General features: G+C 49.3%; 1 protein-coding gene across 11 annotated transcripts in view; it reads right to left on the bottom strand.

Moving 5' to 3' along the window:
• Irag1 (inositol 1,4,5-triphosphate receptor associated 1) overlaps positions 1–15,170 on the bottom strand; it is a 118,527-nt gene that overhangs the window by 67,936 nt on the left and 35,421 nt on the right. For 8 of the 11 annotated variants that reach the window (XM_040284748.2, XM_021727362.3, XM_021727367.3 and 5 more), the window contains 2 exons: positions 14,018–14,252; positions 8,795–8,952 (listed from right to left, as the gene is read on the bottom strand). In XM_040284748.2, coding sequence (XP_040140682.1) covers positions 8,795–8,952; positions 14,018–14,084 — 225 coding nt within the window. In that variant the 5' untranslated portion in view covers positions 14,085–14,252. Of the gene's footprint in view, positions 1–7,031; positions 7,135–8,794; positions 8,953–14,017; positions 14,253–15,170 lie in introns of those variants that run through there. The other 3 variants (XM_040284752.2, XM_040284753.2, XM_040284755.2) reach the window with 3 other exon arrangements.

The following is a 15,170-nucleotide window of genomic DNA, read 5'->3' as shown; positions in this document are numbered from 1 at the left end:
CCAGGAATGCACAACAGTTTCCTAAGCGCCTGAGCACAGGGATAAATTTAGGCCAGTGTCATAGACGGGAATATTAGCTTTGACTCCCCAGTATCACATGACGAGACTCAGACTAGGCAACAGTAAGGAACAGCCCTGGCCCCGGCGCGGGCGGGCGTGTGCAGTTTGGCTCCTTGATGGGCCCTGGGTGACAGCCCTGGAGAGGAGGACCCTGTTGGAAGACAATGCCAGGTGGTGGAGAGGTAGGATGGGCCTAGACTGGAGTCCCACCTGGTGACCTCCAGGCAGTCACTTAAAACTTTCCTGACTTTCATGTTCTCAAATATTATATGGAGCTAAGAATGCTCATTTTTCAGACTTGTTTTAAGGATAAAAACAAATACAGCAATAATGATGCCAAGAGTGAGCGTGTGATGGGTGTGCACTGTTTAGCCGTAGCCTGGAGGGCAAGCTGGGGTGCCTCAGAAGATAGGGGCCCAGTCCCAAAGAGGAGTTAGTGTTCTTATGGCAGGATGAAAGGACTCTCAGGGGACTTGCAAGAAAATGGTTATTCCAGGGTCAAGGCCTAAGGCCACAGGAGGAAGTGGCAGTGCCTCTTGCCGAGGTCAGCTGGCCCTGGGGCTCCTCCCTCCCAAGCACTGAGGACCAGTTCTCTGGCTCCTTGCAGCCTCCCCGGTATCCACTCTATGGATCCTCCCATGTGCTGGTGCCTGCCCTGCCCCTGGTGGACCCTCTTTCCTCCACTCTAACCTTAGGCATCAGGGGTCGAGAGCCAGATTATCCTGCTTTCTACGTCACTGTTTTCGCCTCATGCCCTCGGACTTCGAGAGCATGAAGGTGGATGGGATGGCCAGGCCTTATTCTGTAGGGTCACTCATCCAATCAGCATCATCTTGTATCCTGCCTTCCTAACGCTATTCCTTCTTCCATCTCTTCCTCCCTTCAGTCCAGCATCCAGCATCCCAGTTATCTACCCAACCCACCCCACATCCACCCATCCATCCATCCATCCATCCACCTGTCCATCCATGCTTCCCTATGCCACTACCACGCACTAGGGCCTCTGCTGAGGGTACAGATTCATGGGTGAAAGACATGGCTCCAAGTCTTCACAGGGGTGACAGAGAAACACAGAATGACAAGTTACTTCACTGCTCACAGTAAGAACTAAGGACAAATAATTGTCATATGCATTCCTGACCATCTGTAACTGCCAACTTTTCTGAGACACTGTCCACTTTGACCTAGGCACTCCCACAGCTATCACCTCATAGCTCTTACTCTGTCCCTTGATCCTTCCAAAGTCTCCTCTCCAGGGAGAATGGAGCATGAAGCACCTGCTCCCAATGCCTGTGGCTTTTGGTACACAAGACACTAGCTTTATTGCTGGGGACAGTTAGAAGGTGGCAAAGCTGGTAGGAACACCTAGGAAGGAAACTTAGGTTTGAACCTCCTTTCAACCACAACACTACTATGTGACCTTGACAATTACATAACTTCCCAGATTCAGTGTCCTCCTTGATAGGATAGAGAGAATAATACCCACCTTGGAGAGATGAGACCACACAGCCACTACCCAACATATGCCTCACATACCAGATTCCAATTCTTTGTTCATTACTTATTTGAAGATATTTCATTATAGGTCTTACTTGAGCTTGTTCTTACAAAGGGTGTAATGAGGTAAGTGGAAATGACTTTAAGGAAGATGAATTCAAAATCCTAGGTAGGAGCATTCAGGTACTTCCTTCCCAGTTTCTGGTGGTTAGACTGTACTTACTTGTCTCCATTTTCTCACCTGTAAAATGGGATAATAACAGCACCTGTCTCCTGAAGTCACCGTGAACTTACTGCATATTAAGAGCAGTGCCTGGTAGCAGGAAGCATGGTATGAGGCTCCTCACGGGGTGACTTTGTCAGGGGGAGGTCCCTACTCTACCCAGTCCTTACGGGGATCCAAGTGTCTTCCATATATTATCCATTTTGTCTTCATCTCATTCCTGACAGAGAATTGGTTCTTTGGGTCCTAAAACATTTTCCTCCAGTGGGTGAGTACACATTCTCCAAGGAATCTCCAGGGAGGAGAGACAGAACCTTTTTCCTGGCCAGTGAAGACAGGGTCTGGAAAGCCCAGGGGAGGTGAGATGCTATCATGGTTTAGATACGAGGTGTCCCCCGCAAAGCTCACGTGCAAGACAATCCAAAAAGGTTAGAGGTGAAATGACCAGATTATGAGATCTTTAACCTAATGAATTTAACCTTTAACCTGTGGATTAACTGGGTGATAACTGTAGGCCAGTAGATGTGGTTGGAGGAGGTGGGTCGCTGGGGGTGTGCTTTTGGGGTTCATATTTTGTCCCTGGTGAGCATAGTTCTTCTGCTTCCTAACTTCCATGTCCTGAGCTGCTTTCCTCCTCCATTCCCATCTGCCATGATGATTTGCTTAACCCTGGGCCCACAGCAATGGAGTTGGCGTCTATTAACTGAGACCTCTGAAACCATGACCCCAAATAAACTTCCTCTCTCTCCTTTGTTTATCTTGTTAGAATCTTTGGTCCCAGCAAAGAAAAAGCAACTAAAACAGATGGAGAGAGAAGCTGGATACCCATCTAAAATAGTAAAGTGGAGATTGTTAGGCTGTAGGTGATCTCAGGATCTCACAGAGCAAACATCCTCCAGTTCCAGAACAGAGAAGGTCGTAGGGGAACTCAGAGCAAATCAAATCAGAGAGAATGAGCACTCAGTTGCAAATCAGCTAAGATATGAGCATGCTGAGAGCAGGACTTGGTTAGTGAATGCTCAACAAACATTTATTGAAGAATTTCAATAAGCATTTATTGAGTAAATGTGCCTTCCCTCTATATTTGTGAAGTGCTCACCATGTGTTTGTGAAGTCTTCTGCTGCCTGTGGCTCAAACACCACTGCAGTAGAGTGGGATATTTTCTGGACTAGAAAGAAGAAAAGTAGTAAACTGTAGCCACATTTCTTTGACTTGGAGCTGTGAGACATTAGAATGCAGGCCTGTAATTTCTTTATATGAGACTTTGAACAGTTGGTGTACCCTGTCCAAAACTAATTTCCTCATCTACAAAATGGGCACAGTCACTGCTCCTTTATAGAAATGGTATGAAATAAGCTGAGATAATAAGTGCAAAGGGTGTAGTCTAGAAAACATTAGGAGCCTGTTTGTCAGTTTCTTTCCTTCATTTGGATAAGACGCCCACTGCTCTGAACTTCTGCTTTCCTAGGGAGATGACCTCTGCCCTGCTACCTCCCAGTGGTATAGGAAGGTCAATTGCTTTGTGCTTATTAGGGATTAAGCATCTGCTATAAGCTAAGCACTTTGCTTAGCATTCTCTCTCTGTGTGTCTCTCTCTATGTGTGTGTGGGTGTATATATATATACATAAATATGTAAACAATTCTGGTAATTGAGGTGAAGCACATGGGTTTCAACTTTTGTTGTGTTATCTAGTACAAATTATTTTCTTTTTTCTGTGCTCAAATTCTTCACATAAATGGAAATAATAATAGTATCTACCATGCAAGAGTTTTGAGAGATTTAAATGAGGTCATTGTTGAGAGCCACAGCCAAAGGGGCCCCAGCAAACTTCCAGCTGCCAGCAAGCTTCAGACTGCCCCAGCAACATCTAGCTGATTGGCTCCTCTGCGGTGATGTTCATTGGGCTGTTTCCCTGCCCTTCAGACTGCCAGCTGATGATTGGCTCACAGCTGCCCCAGCAACATCTAGCTGATTGGCTCCTCCACGGAGCTGCTCATTGGGTGACTTCTTTGGCTCTGCCCACGCAACCCAGCCAATCGGCCTCAAGAGGAGGAGGATTGTGGGAGGTTGAAAGGCTGGTGTGGGGGAGAGAGGCTTGTGGAAGCCGGTGGTGGCAGTTGGGCTCTGAGGGTTTTTCCCTGGAGCTGTTTTGTTTGGCGTTTGTAGTTCTAAAAATAAAGTTAGTTTCTTTTTGACAAGTGGCTCCTGATTTGTGCCAAGCCAGACTTCGGCAGTCATACATACCATAAGCTTAGCATAGAGCCTGGTACACAGTAAGCCCTCCATACTTAGTTACTGTGTTCACAGCTCTTACTGGAATCCTCAGCCTATAGATGAGGACATTGAGGCAGGATGAATTGTATCCAGGGTTGCCTTCAGGAAAATGGAGCCTAGCTTTCCCCTCCCCCTGCTATTGCTGTGACACCTGTGTACCTCTGACCCAGAGCATTTCCTGCAGCTTCCAGGACTCTCTGGATGCTTGAGTGGGGAGGGGTGGGCTATTTGTCAATGCCTCTTCTTAGAGCCCCTATATTGGCTCTGGCCCAGCCCACTGATGGAGGGTGGGAGCTAGGATGGGTCTCTAACCCTGTCACTCCCATTTGTTATGGTGGCCCTTACCATGGTCTCCAATTCTAAGCCAAAAGAGTGGCTTGATGGATAAAGGTTCTAGACACCTTAAAAACAGCCCCCCCACGCCTTTTAGCACCATGCCAAGAATTGCTTATCCAACCTCATCTGAGACACTTAAAATTTTGGTGGGGAGGCCATTGGCTAGTCAAGAGCTATGATATCTTAAACCACAAGTCGCTACTGTCCTTCAGTGCTAAACATCTGCCTAGAGCCTCAGATATGAAGCACACAGTGGCTGCTCTGGGAGACCTGGAGTGCCTCATGGACAAGGCCGCACCAGGCTGCAGCATGGTGGTCTGTGTTTCTCAGAGTCAGCGTGCATCTTGCTGTGCTGCTTTGTCTGGCTGAGGGAGAATGAGGAAGTCACAGGGCAGCAGGATGTGAGACTGGAGCTTTGCTCCCTGGCCCCAAGGGGCTCCTGCAACTGAGAGGACAGTGAGCAGAGGGCCTTTGGTGTGAGCCATGCCACAGCTACAGTGCTCTGGAGATCTCAGATCAGTGGCTTGGTAGCCCAGGACAAAGTCCCTTTGGCCCAGGCCCCAGAACTCTTGTGGAGGTCCCAAGGAAAAGTCTGAGTGCAATCTCCAGGATCAGGTGGCCAGGGTTTAAATCCTGAACTGCCACCTGCTAGCTAGGTGACTTTGGAGGAAGGTAGTCCACTTCTCTGTGCCTCCGTTTCCTCAACTATGAAGCAGGAAGGAACACATCATTTAACTGGGTGGAAGTTAAATGAGTTAATACAGTAGAATAGTACTTGGCACCTGATTAGCTGTCACTGTTAAGTGGCTTTGTGGGTAATGGACATGGGGGCGGGGCGGTAGTAGGGAGGCTGGGGCAGATGATGTGAAGAGGTCTGCCTATGAGTGACCTGCCCTGGGGGCTTCCAGAAACTCTTGGAGAGTAGAGTTTCTCAAGTGGAAGTCAGAACCAGTGAAAAATCTGGCTCACAGTTAGTATGAGCCTCTTTGTCCCCCAGGTTTGCCAGGCACCTCTGAGATTGGTATGCTGTCCCCATGAGTTGGCTTCCAAACAAGGCTGCTGGCACAGGCCAGGAAATCCCTGATTTATGGTCAGACTGACTCTGGGGTCTGGGGCTGTACAATGAAATGGGGACAGATTGGCATTTGCTTTCAGGCTCTGGACACTGTCACTGGAGCAAAGACTGAGAGACAATGGGAAAGGAGATTCTGGGAAGATCCAGAAACTGGCTCTACAGGATTTCATCTGCTACAGGCTGTTGTCAGGGGTAGAACTGAGGGACAGCCTTGGGGAGGTGGATCCAACTCAACCAGGACAGAGGTGGCCAATCACAGCCCAAACTTCCTATGAGATGGTGAGCCTCCTGGCATCAAAACATTCCTAGAGATTCCCAAGACTCATTCCTGAAGATTCAGCAGGTCTGGGGTGCTCAAGAGCCTGGGGTCCACAAGTTCCCTAGGTGACTGGTTTAGGGCTCATGTTACAGAGCTTTGCCTGTCTGGGAGGAGGTTAGATGAGATCTGGGATCTTCTAGTTCTGATGGTCTGTTATTCTTGGGTCCCCAAAGGCCCCAGACCTGTGTCCTGACAGCTTCAATCCTTCCAGAGCCCTTGATTACAAACTCTTCCCTTTGCAAACTCTTCCCTTTGAGGGCCTCACTATTTATGGGCCAACCCAGCAAACACTGCATATGCGTGCATGTGCACACAGAGAGAAAACCAGAATCTAATCTCATAGCTTATGTGTTTTTGTGTGAGGAGGCTTCAGCTAGTTGCTCATGCCAGCGATGGGAAATGGGGGCTGGGGCCAGAGCAACCAGAACTAGGGCTGGACCCCGGGGAGCTGTAAACTCAGAAGGATGCTCTGTTCTCTGCCTGCTTTGCAGAGTGGGAATTCACACGGTACCAGGACTTCCGCTACATCCTCCTGGCCAGCCCACTTCCCTGGCTGCCTGGCTTCCACTGTTCCTAAGCACTCAGGATCCGGCCCTGGCCCCTGGAGGCTTCAGCCCAGCTCAGGAGACTTGACCCTCCCCCAAGGCTGAGGCTGCCTTAAAAGCCCAATGTGGATTGTCTAGTGGATGCAATAGCAGTAGCATTTTAGCTCTTTAGTGGCAACACCTGATTGGTTTCTAGGAGAAGTCTAAGAGGCTAGGGCCAGGCAGTAAGGGAAGAGAGTAAAAGAATGTTGAGTCTCATGCGGTGGGGATCTAAACTGCCTCAGCAGCATGGTCCCCCACCTCTCTGGCTATGTGGGGCTGTGATCTGGGATCCTCTACCTCGGATCGTCTATTATTCTGGGGGTCCCCTAAGATCCCAGTCCTTGGCTACAAACTGTTTCCTTTGCAAACTCTTCCCTTTGAGACCAGAGGCAACAGCTCAGTTGTCCTAGTTGACACAGGAGGAATCACAGACATGAAAAAGCGAACAGGTTGGTCTCAAGGTCTCAGGACTAGAGGCCATCAGAATTCATGCTATCATTTTGTAGAAGTCTGGTTCTGGCTTGAGGTCACAGGGATACTGAGCCTGTGGGGAACTGGAATCTGGAGCTCTTGCTGGTCAATCAAAGGTCTCCAACCCCTGCCTTTGCAGTAAGCTCATTGGTTCCTTCCCCTCCTAGACTTCCTCTAGAAACTCACCTTCGCTCTGTCCTCGGGACCTGTACCTATGTGTAGCTTGAAGTCATGAGAGTTAGAAGGGCCAGAAGTACTCCTGAGGGTATGGTATGAAAGAACGTCTCATGAAAAAAAAACAAAAAAAACATTAGAACCAGGAAGACTAGAACTCAATAGAAAATGAGTTTATCTTCCCTGACAATGGAGCTGTGTCTTTGCTAATCTTTCATTTCTGTTTTTAGGAATGCTTTTATTCTTGGGGAAGCTCTTCGGGGGAGTTGCCCAGGATGGGAGAGCTAGATTTCACATGAGGAGGGCACTGCCATTGTTGGTGATGGGCTAAGGGTCGGGTGACCATCAGGAGAGGAGCCCAGGGGAAGTCATGACCTGAGGATCTGGGATTAGTCACGTTCCAATCCCATTGTGGCTTCTCCTTGTTGCCATTTCCTTCTTCAGTCCCCAAGCTCTTGGAACTTGGCAACCTTGAAGTTTGCTGATAATCAAGGACCCACTCTGGCCCAAGATGTCCCAGGGTGGGCGTGGGGTGCTTGTAAAACCCTGAGCTTCTATCTGCAGACAGAGAGATGGGACTGGACGCACAGTCATTTAGGCATTCAAGGAAAGGACATCTTGCCACCCCAAGGCTGCCAAGTTCTACGACATCTCAGACCCATGAACTTGGGATATGGGGATACAGGGACCATTCTTTTCTAAGTATTTGCTATCTAAGTTCCCACAGTCATGATGTATAAGAAAACAAATGTCATCATAACATGAACATATTCACTAGGAATCTGCCCATTTGGAACAATAATGCTCACTCATACATTCCTGCCTTGCTTAGCAAGTGTCCATCCCAGTGGTGCTGGTCAGTTTGGACGACTGTCAAATAGCACAGGACGATACAAGTTCAGTGCAAATCAACTGCAAAGTTCATGAAGTAAAGAAAACAAGGCTGGGCACCTTCATGTGCACAGTCTTTGACCAACAAGGATCAGATGGCGCTGGATTAGTTAACAAATTAAGAAAAAATAATGAGGATGATGGCAAGACAGGTTCTTCAAAATTGGGTGGTTTGAATAGCAAAGAATTTAAAGAGATCCTTAAACGAAGCCCTTAAATACTAAACAGTCTCTTAAGAAGGTATTATAAAATAAATCTTAGGGAATGTGGCATCACATTTTGTTGGTATAAAAAAGAATAAACATATCAGCACCCAAATCAACACTTGATTCTTTGTTCAATCTGAAAATTAGCATATAATCTACACTTTGTAATATGTATAGCTAAAAACAACTTGTTTTCATAATTTCATTTGCTTGATGATATTATCTTCATTAACTTATTTTCCTCATGTCCTATTTTATAATAAAATTTCACTGAATACTCTTTTCACTATTTGCTATGAAATTTTGATCTCTATTTTAGGCTGATTCACTCTAAGTGGCCTTTGGCTGGTGCCCATCACCACCTCGATGTGACTGGACTGTGTGGCAGGTTTTCTTCTAAGCCTTTCTCCAATTCAGGAGGAGGCTGCGGGGTTAGGGGATTTGAATTCCCATAAAGCCTAGATGGTTCCACATGCAGGATGTCAGTCATGGTCACTTCAAATGAACTCAGGGTGATGTGTTCCTCTGTTTGGAAGCCACATACCTTTCCCAGGTACCACTGAAGACAACACAAGCTGCCTGAGAACCCCCTGACCTGCTGAGAGCTGTGGCTTCAGCCCAGGGCACTTGTCTTGGCCCCCAGCCAGGCTAGCCATGGACAGGAAGGGGGGCACTTACTTGACTGGCAGGGCTCTGGGCTGCCTGTGGCTCTCCGGGGGGCTCCTCGTCCTCGGGAATGTGGGGCATGGCAGCCTCCTGGCTGGAGTGGCCGCGTGTGCCCGGAACCTCTGCTGCGTCAGCCCCAAAGATGCTCCAAGAGGCCTGGGCTCCGCAGGCTGGGGAGACGCCAAAAGGACAAGTCAAATTCCTTCCCACCCCTGTCCCAAGCTGGGTTCCATTTCCAGGAGCCAAGAGCCACAGAGAGAGCCAGCCTGAGTTTGCATCAAGCCTGAGGTCAAGCTAGGCTAGGAGAGGGCATTTGGAAGTGCACTTCCTCCGGCTCTCTGGCTTTGTTTACAAAGTCAGAGGTGACCTTTTGCATCTAATTTGGTCCTTACAGTAAACATGAGCTATTTCAGAAAGGAGAAAAGTGCTTCATACTCCTCAAAGCTGTAGCTCATGAAGGATACTCCGTTGGGATCAGGTTGGTATTTGTGAACCATTTATTGAGTGCCTACTGTGTGCCAGCCACTATCCTAGGAGCATGACTATCATCATCTGGTTGAATCCTCCTGAGGACCTCTGACGTAGGCATTGAGGGTGCCATTCTACAAAACGGACTTCCTCAGAGAATGGAGGCGACTTGCCCTGAATCACACAAAGAACCAAGCGTTTGCATCTGGATCTTCCTGATTGGAGGCCTGGGTTCTTTCCACTACACCACACAACCTTCCTTGGCAGTTTTCTAACCTCCTCCCCATGGAGAGAAGGACACTGTCATTTCCTGAGCACCTTCTAGGTCATGAGGTGCTGTTGACTGCTAATTTGGTCAGCAGGAGGAAGAGCCAGAAAGCTCCACCACTTTCCATGATATTAGGTGGTTCTTCTCATCCACAGAAAGGGCTTGGAAAGGCAGAATCTGGCATCGGCCCCAGCTCCGGGACCCGACCCCTGCCAACACACACCTCCAGACCTCGCTCCCTGAGGAAGGCAAGGTGTCTGGCTCATTGCAGATGTTCCAAAGACTCACCAAAAATGGCTGTTGGTTTAAAGAACTAGAAACCCTCAGCCCTGGGATTCGTCAAGGTGACCACCTTCATGACGGGTGCTTCTCTGCTCTTAATTCAATAGCCCCACTCAGCTGGGAAACGGTGGGGGCGACCCCTGCTGGTCACCTCAAGAAATCTCAAGTACAGCATGGACTGAACATCATTCATTCTTTCTCTACAAACACACTTTGCTGGGCCTGTGCTAGGCACTGTGACACCAAGATGCTGAGCACGTGGTCTTGGCCCCCCAGGAGCACGGAGTCCAGGGTTAGAGGCAGTTCAGAAAACAGTATAAAGGGGTAAACACTTTGGCAGTGAGAAACCACAGGAAAGAGTCCCTAACTATGGAAACTGGAAGGAGGATGAAATGTTAGTGAAGATTCTACATTAGAAATAGTGCCAGGAGTGGTGGCGCATGCCCATAATCCCTGCATCTTGGGAGGCTGAGGCAGGAGGACTGCAAGTTCAAAGCCAGCCTCAGCAACTTAGCAAGGTCCCAGGCAGCTCATCAAGACCCTGTCTCTAAATAAAATACAAAAAAGGGTTGGGATGTGGCTCAGTGGTCGAATGCCCCCAAGTTCAATCCCCAGTAACCCGCCCCCCAAAAATAAATAGTGTTTGAGCTGAGCCATGAACACTGAAATGCAAATGGAATCTATCTAGATAGAATAGATGAGATTAGAAGAGAGGCCACCAGTGCAGATTTAACCTGGCTCTCAGGACTGAGAGTCATGGGGCCAAGGCAATGTGTTTTCCATCCCAAGGGGCTACTATATGAATACATTGAGAGGTTCTCCCAAAAGTGAGCTCTGTGGTTAATTTCTATCATCTTTACGTGGAATTCAGCAGTAATGATATCAGTGATACCGAGTACAGTATATGGTAGCAGGGGTTATATGGTCAGAGCACCACAGCAAAAAATATCCACAATCCCCAATTCTACTAACGAAGTTGGTCTTATCTCCCACTCAAGATTTGCAGGTCCTGGGTATCTTGATAAAAGTATGGTTTCCAAAACATGGGAAGTAACTGTTCCACCTTTCCTTTAGGTCTTAAACTATAAAAAGTGCATTGTGCTCCATAGCATAAGAAGGATTCAGACAAATTAGGACATGTTCAGAAAAGGGGAAGCAGGATGTTCAGAGGACAAGAACTTGTGTTTAAAGAACTAGAGGACTTTGACCTGGACATGAGAAGGTACAGGGAAAAGTGTAATCTCTTCACAGAGGTTTGAAAGGCGTTCATTTGAAGACTGTTGTTCCTCAAAGGACAGGTGCATGACCAGTGACACAAAGGTCAGAGAAGGAGGGCAAAGGAAACCTTGTAGTGTCTGGGACTCTCTGAAGATGGAACAGGGCACTCTTTAAGGCAGAGAGCTCCCTAGTCCTGGGAGAGTTCCTGTAAAGGCTGGCGCAGGGGCCACAGGAATCCCGACCAATGCCAAGAGCTTTCCAGTCCTGCCTTCTGAAATCCTGGACTCTTCTTAGTCACAACAAACTGCAAAACCTGAGGCTTCATCCCAGAATTCTGGAATCACGACATTCCACCATCACATCAGAAAGACCCCGATTTTAACCCTCTATATCCCTTCCCCGTCCCTCTCTTCACAAAAGTCCCTGGTCAGCAAAGCAAACAGCAATGACTGAAGACGGTCAAACACTAACGTAGCGGCCTGCTGCAGGAGGAAGGCAGAGTGGATGGTGGCTGAGGTCCCACCCTTGACAAGGTGGAACCCAAGCTGCTCAGAGGAGCCCCGGCAGCCCTGCCTGCAGCCATTCCCACGCTGCTCTGGCCCTGTTTGCTTTCTCTCCCATCCATTATTATAAACTGGCTGCTTAAAATAGCAAGGTAGAAGCCGAGTCCCTCCCCCAGAGTGACATCTGGGTTCCGCAGGAGCTCATGGGCACATGGACCTCACATTCATCACAGCAGAGTTTGGAATACAATCTCCAGGAAGTGGTGATCTAGAGCACCAGCCCAAAAAAGGAAAAAACATTTGGTGATGTTTGGTCTCCCTGCAGCTCCTTCTTTAACTGGCTTCCCGGTCCTTCTCGCTCTCTCTCCAGCTGGGTCAGGAAAGGGTTAGATGGGACTATCCCAAGAACCAATCAGCTCTTTGGACTCCATTCTTCAATCTGCCTCTAGCCAGTGCTTAAATAGAACCTGGCCCATTTAACAGGAAGAGAAACTGAGGTGCAGAGAGGAGACACAACTTAACTGGGTTTAGTAACCTTTTCACCTGGTGCAAATTATCCAAGAGCCTCTTCTGGAGTAACTTTCCATCATTTGTGTAACTCAAGAGGCTAGAAGTCCCAACCTTAAATATGCTTATCTGCCCCTGTTAGTGGAGTATACTTTTGTTCACACCTGCATGCATCAGATATTTCTAGGTTTCCTACTTTGTATGAGGCCCTATGCTAGTACATTTCAGGTGCTACTTTGCTATTTTGTTTAACCCTCGTTTTAACCCTCGTGGAATAGGTTGGATTATTCCTGTTGAAGATATTCAAGAATGAAGACTTAGAGAGGTTCAGCAACTTGCTCAAGATTACACAGTAGCAAATGGCAAGAATTATAAACCAGGCTCATCTGACTCCCAGGCTTATCATCTTTTTCCTCTGCCTTCTCCACCAGGAGTTCTGCTAGAGTATAGCAGAAAAGCCTAGCTCGGGTGCCCCACAACCCACTGAGAACCAGAGCATCAGCTCCCAGGGGCAGGGAAGGGAAAGCAACACCAGCACCTTGGTTGCCAGTCCAGGGGTCTTCTGAGTGCAAAAGAGTGGGCCACAGTTTGAGGTTGCGTGACCCCCACCGTGTGAAGCTACAGGGGTGTTCCTTCATCCTTCTAGTCACTGCATCAGCCATCCACTCCCCCCTCACCTCCTGACTCTTCCATTCACACCACAGGTTTGTTCATCCAACAATTCACCCCAGGAAGTCCCACTCCAGGTCAAGAGCACAAGCTGTTCCACAAGCTGCAGAGAAGAACTGCTGCAGGGCCCTGTGGGCTGCAGGAGAGGGCTGCCATGACAGAGTGACCGTGCAAGCCCCAGTGTGGCCAGCCACAGTCACCATTACAGATGAGGAAACAGAGGGCCCAAGACTTGCCCAACCTCACATGGTCTCTGAATGGCACTGCAGATCTATCTGACTCTCCAGCTATTTGTGGGGCCCTCTGCCTTGTGAGTGGCATTCTTGGCAGGCAGTGGCCTCTCCCAGAGCTGTGTGACCAGCCCAGAAGAGATCAAAGCCCTCTCTGAAACCACAGTGTCCCAGGAGCACAGCCTGTGTGCCATGTGGCTCAGTCTCTCTGTTAATTTCTGTCACTGGGAAAGAGCCAAGAAGCCAATCTGGGAAAGCAGGGGTTAACCAGGCTCCGCTGACCTTCATGGAGTGACTCAGTCTGCTCAGAAGGGAGGACTTTGTTCTTCCAGCTTGGGATTTTGCTTTCATTTAGACATAAAGAATGTGAGAGCGATTAGGCTGCTATTAATATCTGGTCTAGCTCTCTCTGGATGAGGAGCTGAGGCAGGGGATTTCTTGGGGTAACTGTACACATCTTTCTCAACCCCTCTGAAAATCCAGAAGGGACAGGGAGGGTCCCTGGAGATTTGTCAGTGTTTCCTCTGCTCCCACTTCTGCATACGGGGAACTGAGACCCAGACAGGAGTAAAGATTAGACCAATGCCATGCCTGGGAGGCAGGAAGCATCCAAGAAGGTTCCCCAACTCCTGGCCCCTGCTGCCCTGGAAGTTTTCTGGCATCTGATTTTGGAGGCTGGGCTTGTAACAGAGAATAAGCAAACGTGCTGGCATCAAGAAGCAGCACCCCCACCTTCCTTCCCCTCCAGATCTGTCTCATGCTCTTGAGAAAGAGGACGCTCCTACCCCGCCTTCACCTAGGGCAGACTTGGAGAACATCCTTGAGCACTGGAAAAGAGCTCAAGGTGTTGGGAGGTATTTCTGTGGTTCCTGGGCCTGGCCAACTGTAGAGCTGAGTCCTGTATCCCATAAATGTGCCCTGGTGGAGGCCCACCCCAGGACACCCACTCACTTCCTAGTCTTGGGAGGTCCCCAGAAGGCTTGAGAGCTAGACAGACGGGGCCGCAACTCTCGCTCTGCCTTTTCCTTGCTGGGTCTGTCTTCTCCAGCCTCAGTTTCCTCATTTGTCAAATGGAAGTAGTAGTACCCACCTTTTAGGGCCGTCGTGTGGATTAAATTAGGAAGTGCGTGCAAGGTGGCACACAGCATGTACTCCATAGGGTCCTTCCCACGCACTGAGCAGGCTGCTGAGTTCTCTCAGCCATGGCATCACGACCCAACCACGGCCCCGATGTCCTGCAGTTCATCCTAGGTGGCTCAGAATCCCCTGGCTGGTCTCTTGCGAGTCGAGGAGACACAGTCCTGGCCTGGCCATGGGCTTCTCATCTGTACAGAAAAACAGATAGCACATCATCAGGCCTGGAATTAGAGCCCTCAGAGGCCATGCCCTGTGGATGAGGGTCCTTCTGCAAACATGACTGGGCTGGGAGAGGGAGCACAGGGCTGTGGACAGCCCAGGTCAGTGCTGGGGTCAGTCCTGGGTCTGTAGTGTGGTCAGTCCCAGATCTGCACCGTGGTCATTCCTAGATCTGTAGTGTGGTCTGTCTGGTTTCACATCCAGTTCTTTCTGCCACCCCTGTGGTGAGGGTAGGCCCCAAAGGACAAGAGGTTTCTATCCACAAGTAAGAGGCGTGACCTAGAGCAGGTCCTGTCCTGGAAGAGCACAGGGCACAGTGCTGGCCAGCAGATGAATGACTGCAGAGGACGTCACCACACCCAGTTGTTGGTGGGGGCCCCAGATTCTTTCAGAAAGCATATTTTGCTTGTAGGGCAGAATGGGGTTGTAGGGAGGGATGGAGAAGGTGGAGGAGTGGGGAGAAGGCCTTGGGCAAAGAGAGGGAAGGATGAGGAATCGGAGGGCACTTTCCCCAGGACTTGTCCCTCAGCACCACCTCCTGTGGTCCATTGGCTGGAGCACAGGGCCTGACCCCAGCACCCCAGCTCCCTGGGATCTGCCCCTCTCTGGGAAACCTTGCAGGCCCCAGTGTCTCTGGCCACACTTTTCACTCTCACAGATCTCTATAGTGGGCTGGGGGTTCCCAGAGAGAGTCCACACCTGCAGACCAGAGCCAGGCCACGTAAGGAGAGGCTGGACCAGCTCCTGGGGGTGCTCAGCTGTGCAGGGGGCAGGGAGGAAGTGCACCAAGAGAAGTAAATAGCCATGAGGCCCCTCACTTCCCGGGGTCTTCCTTTTCCCCAATGACCCTTATCTCAGGGCCTTGGAGACATCATTGTGCCCACTGC

The sequence above is a fragment of the Ictidomys tridecemlineatus genome, chromosome 4, assembly GCF_052094955.1.
Source record: "Ictidomys tridecemlineatus isolate mIctTri1 chromosome 4, mIctTri1.hap1, whole genome shotgun sequence".
NCBI lineage: Eukaryota > Metazoa > Chordata > Mammalia > Rodentia > Sciuridae > Ictidomys > Ictidomys tridecemlineatus.
This window is presented reverse-complemented; position numbering and strand designations above follow the sequence as displayed.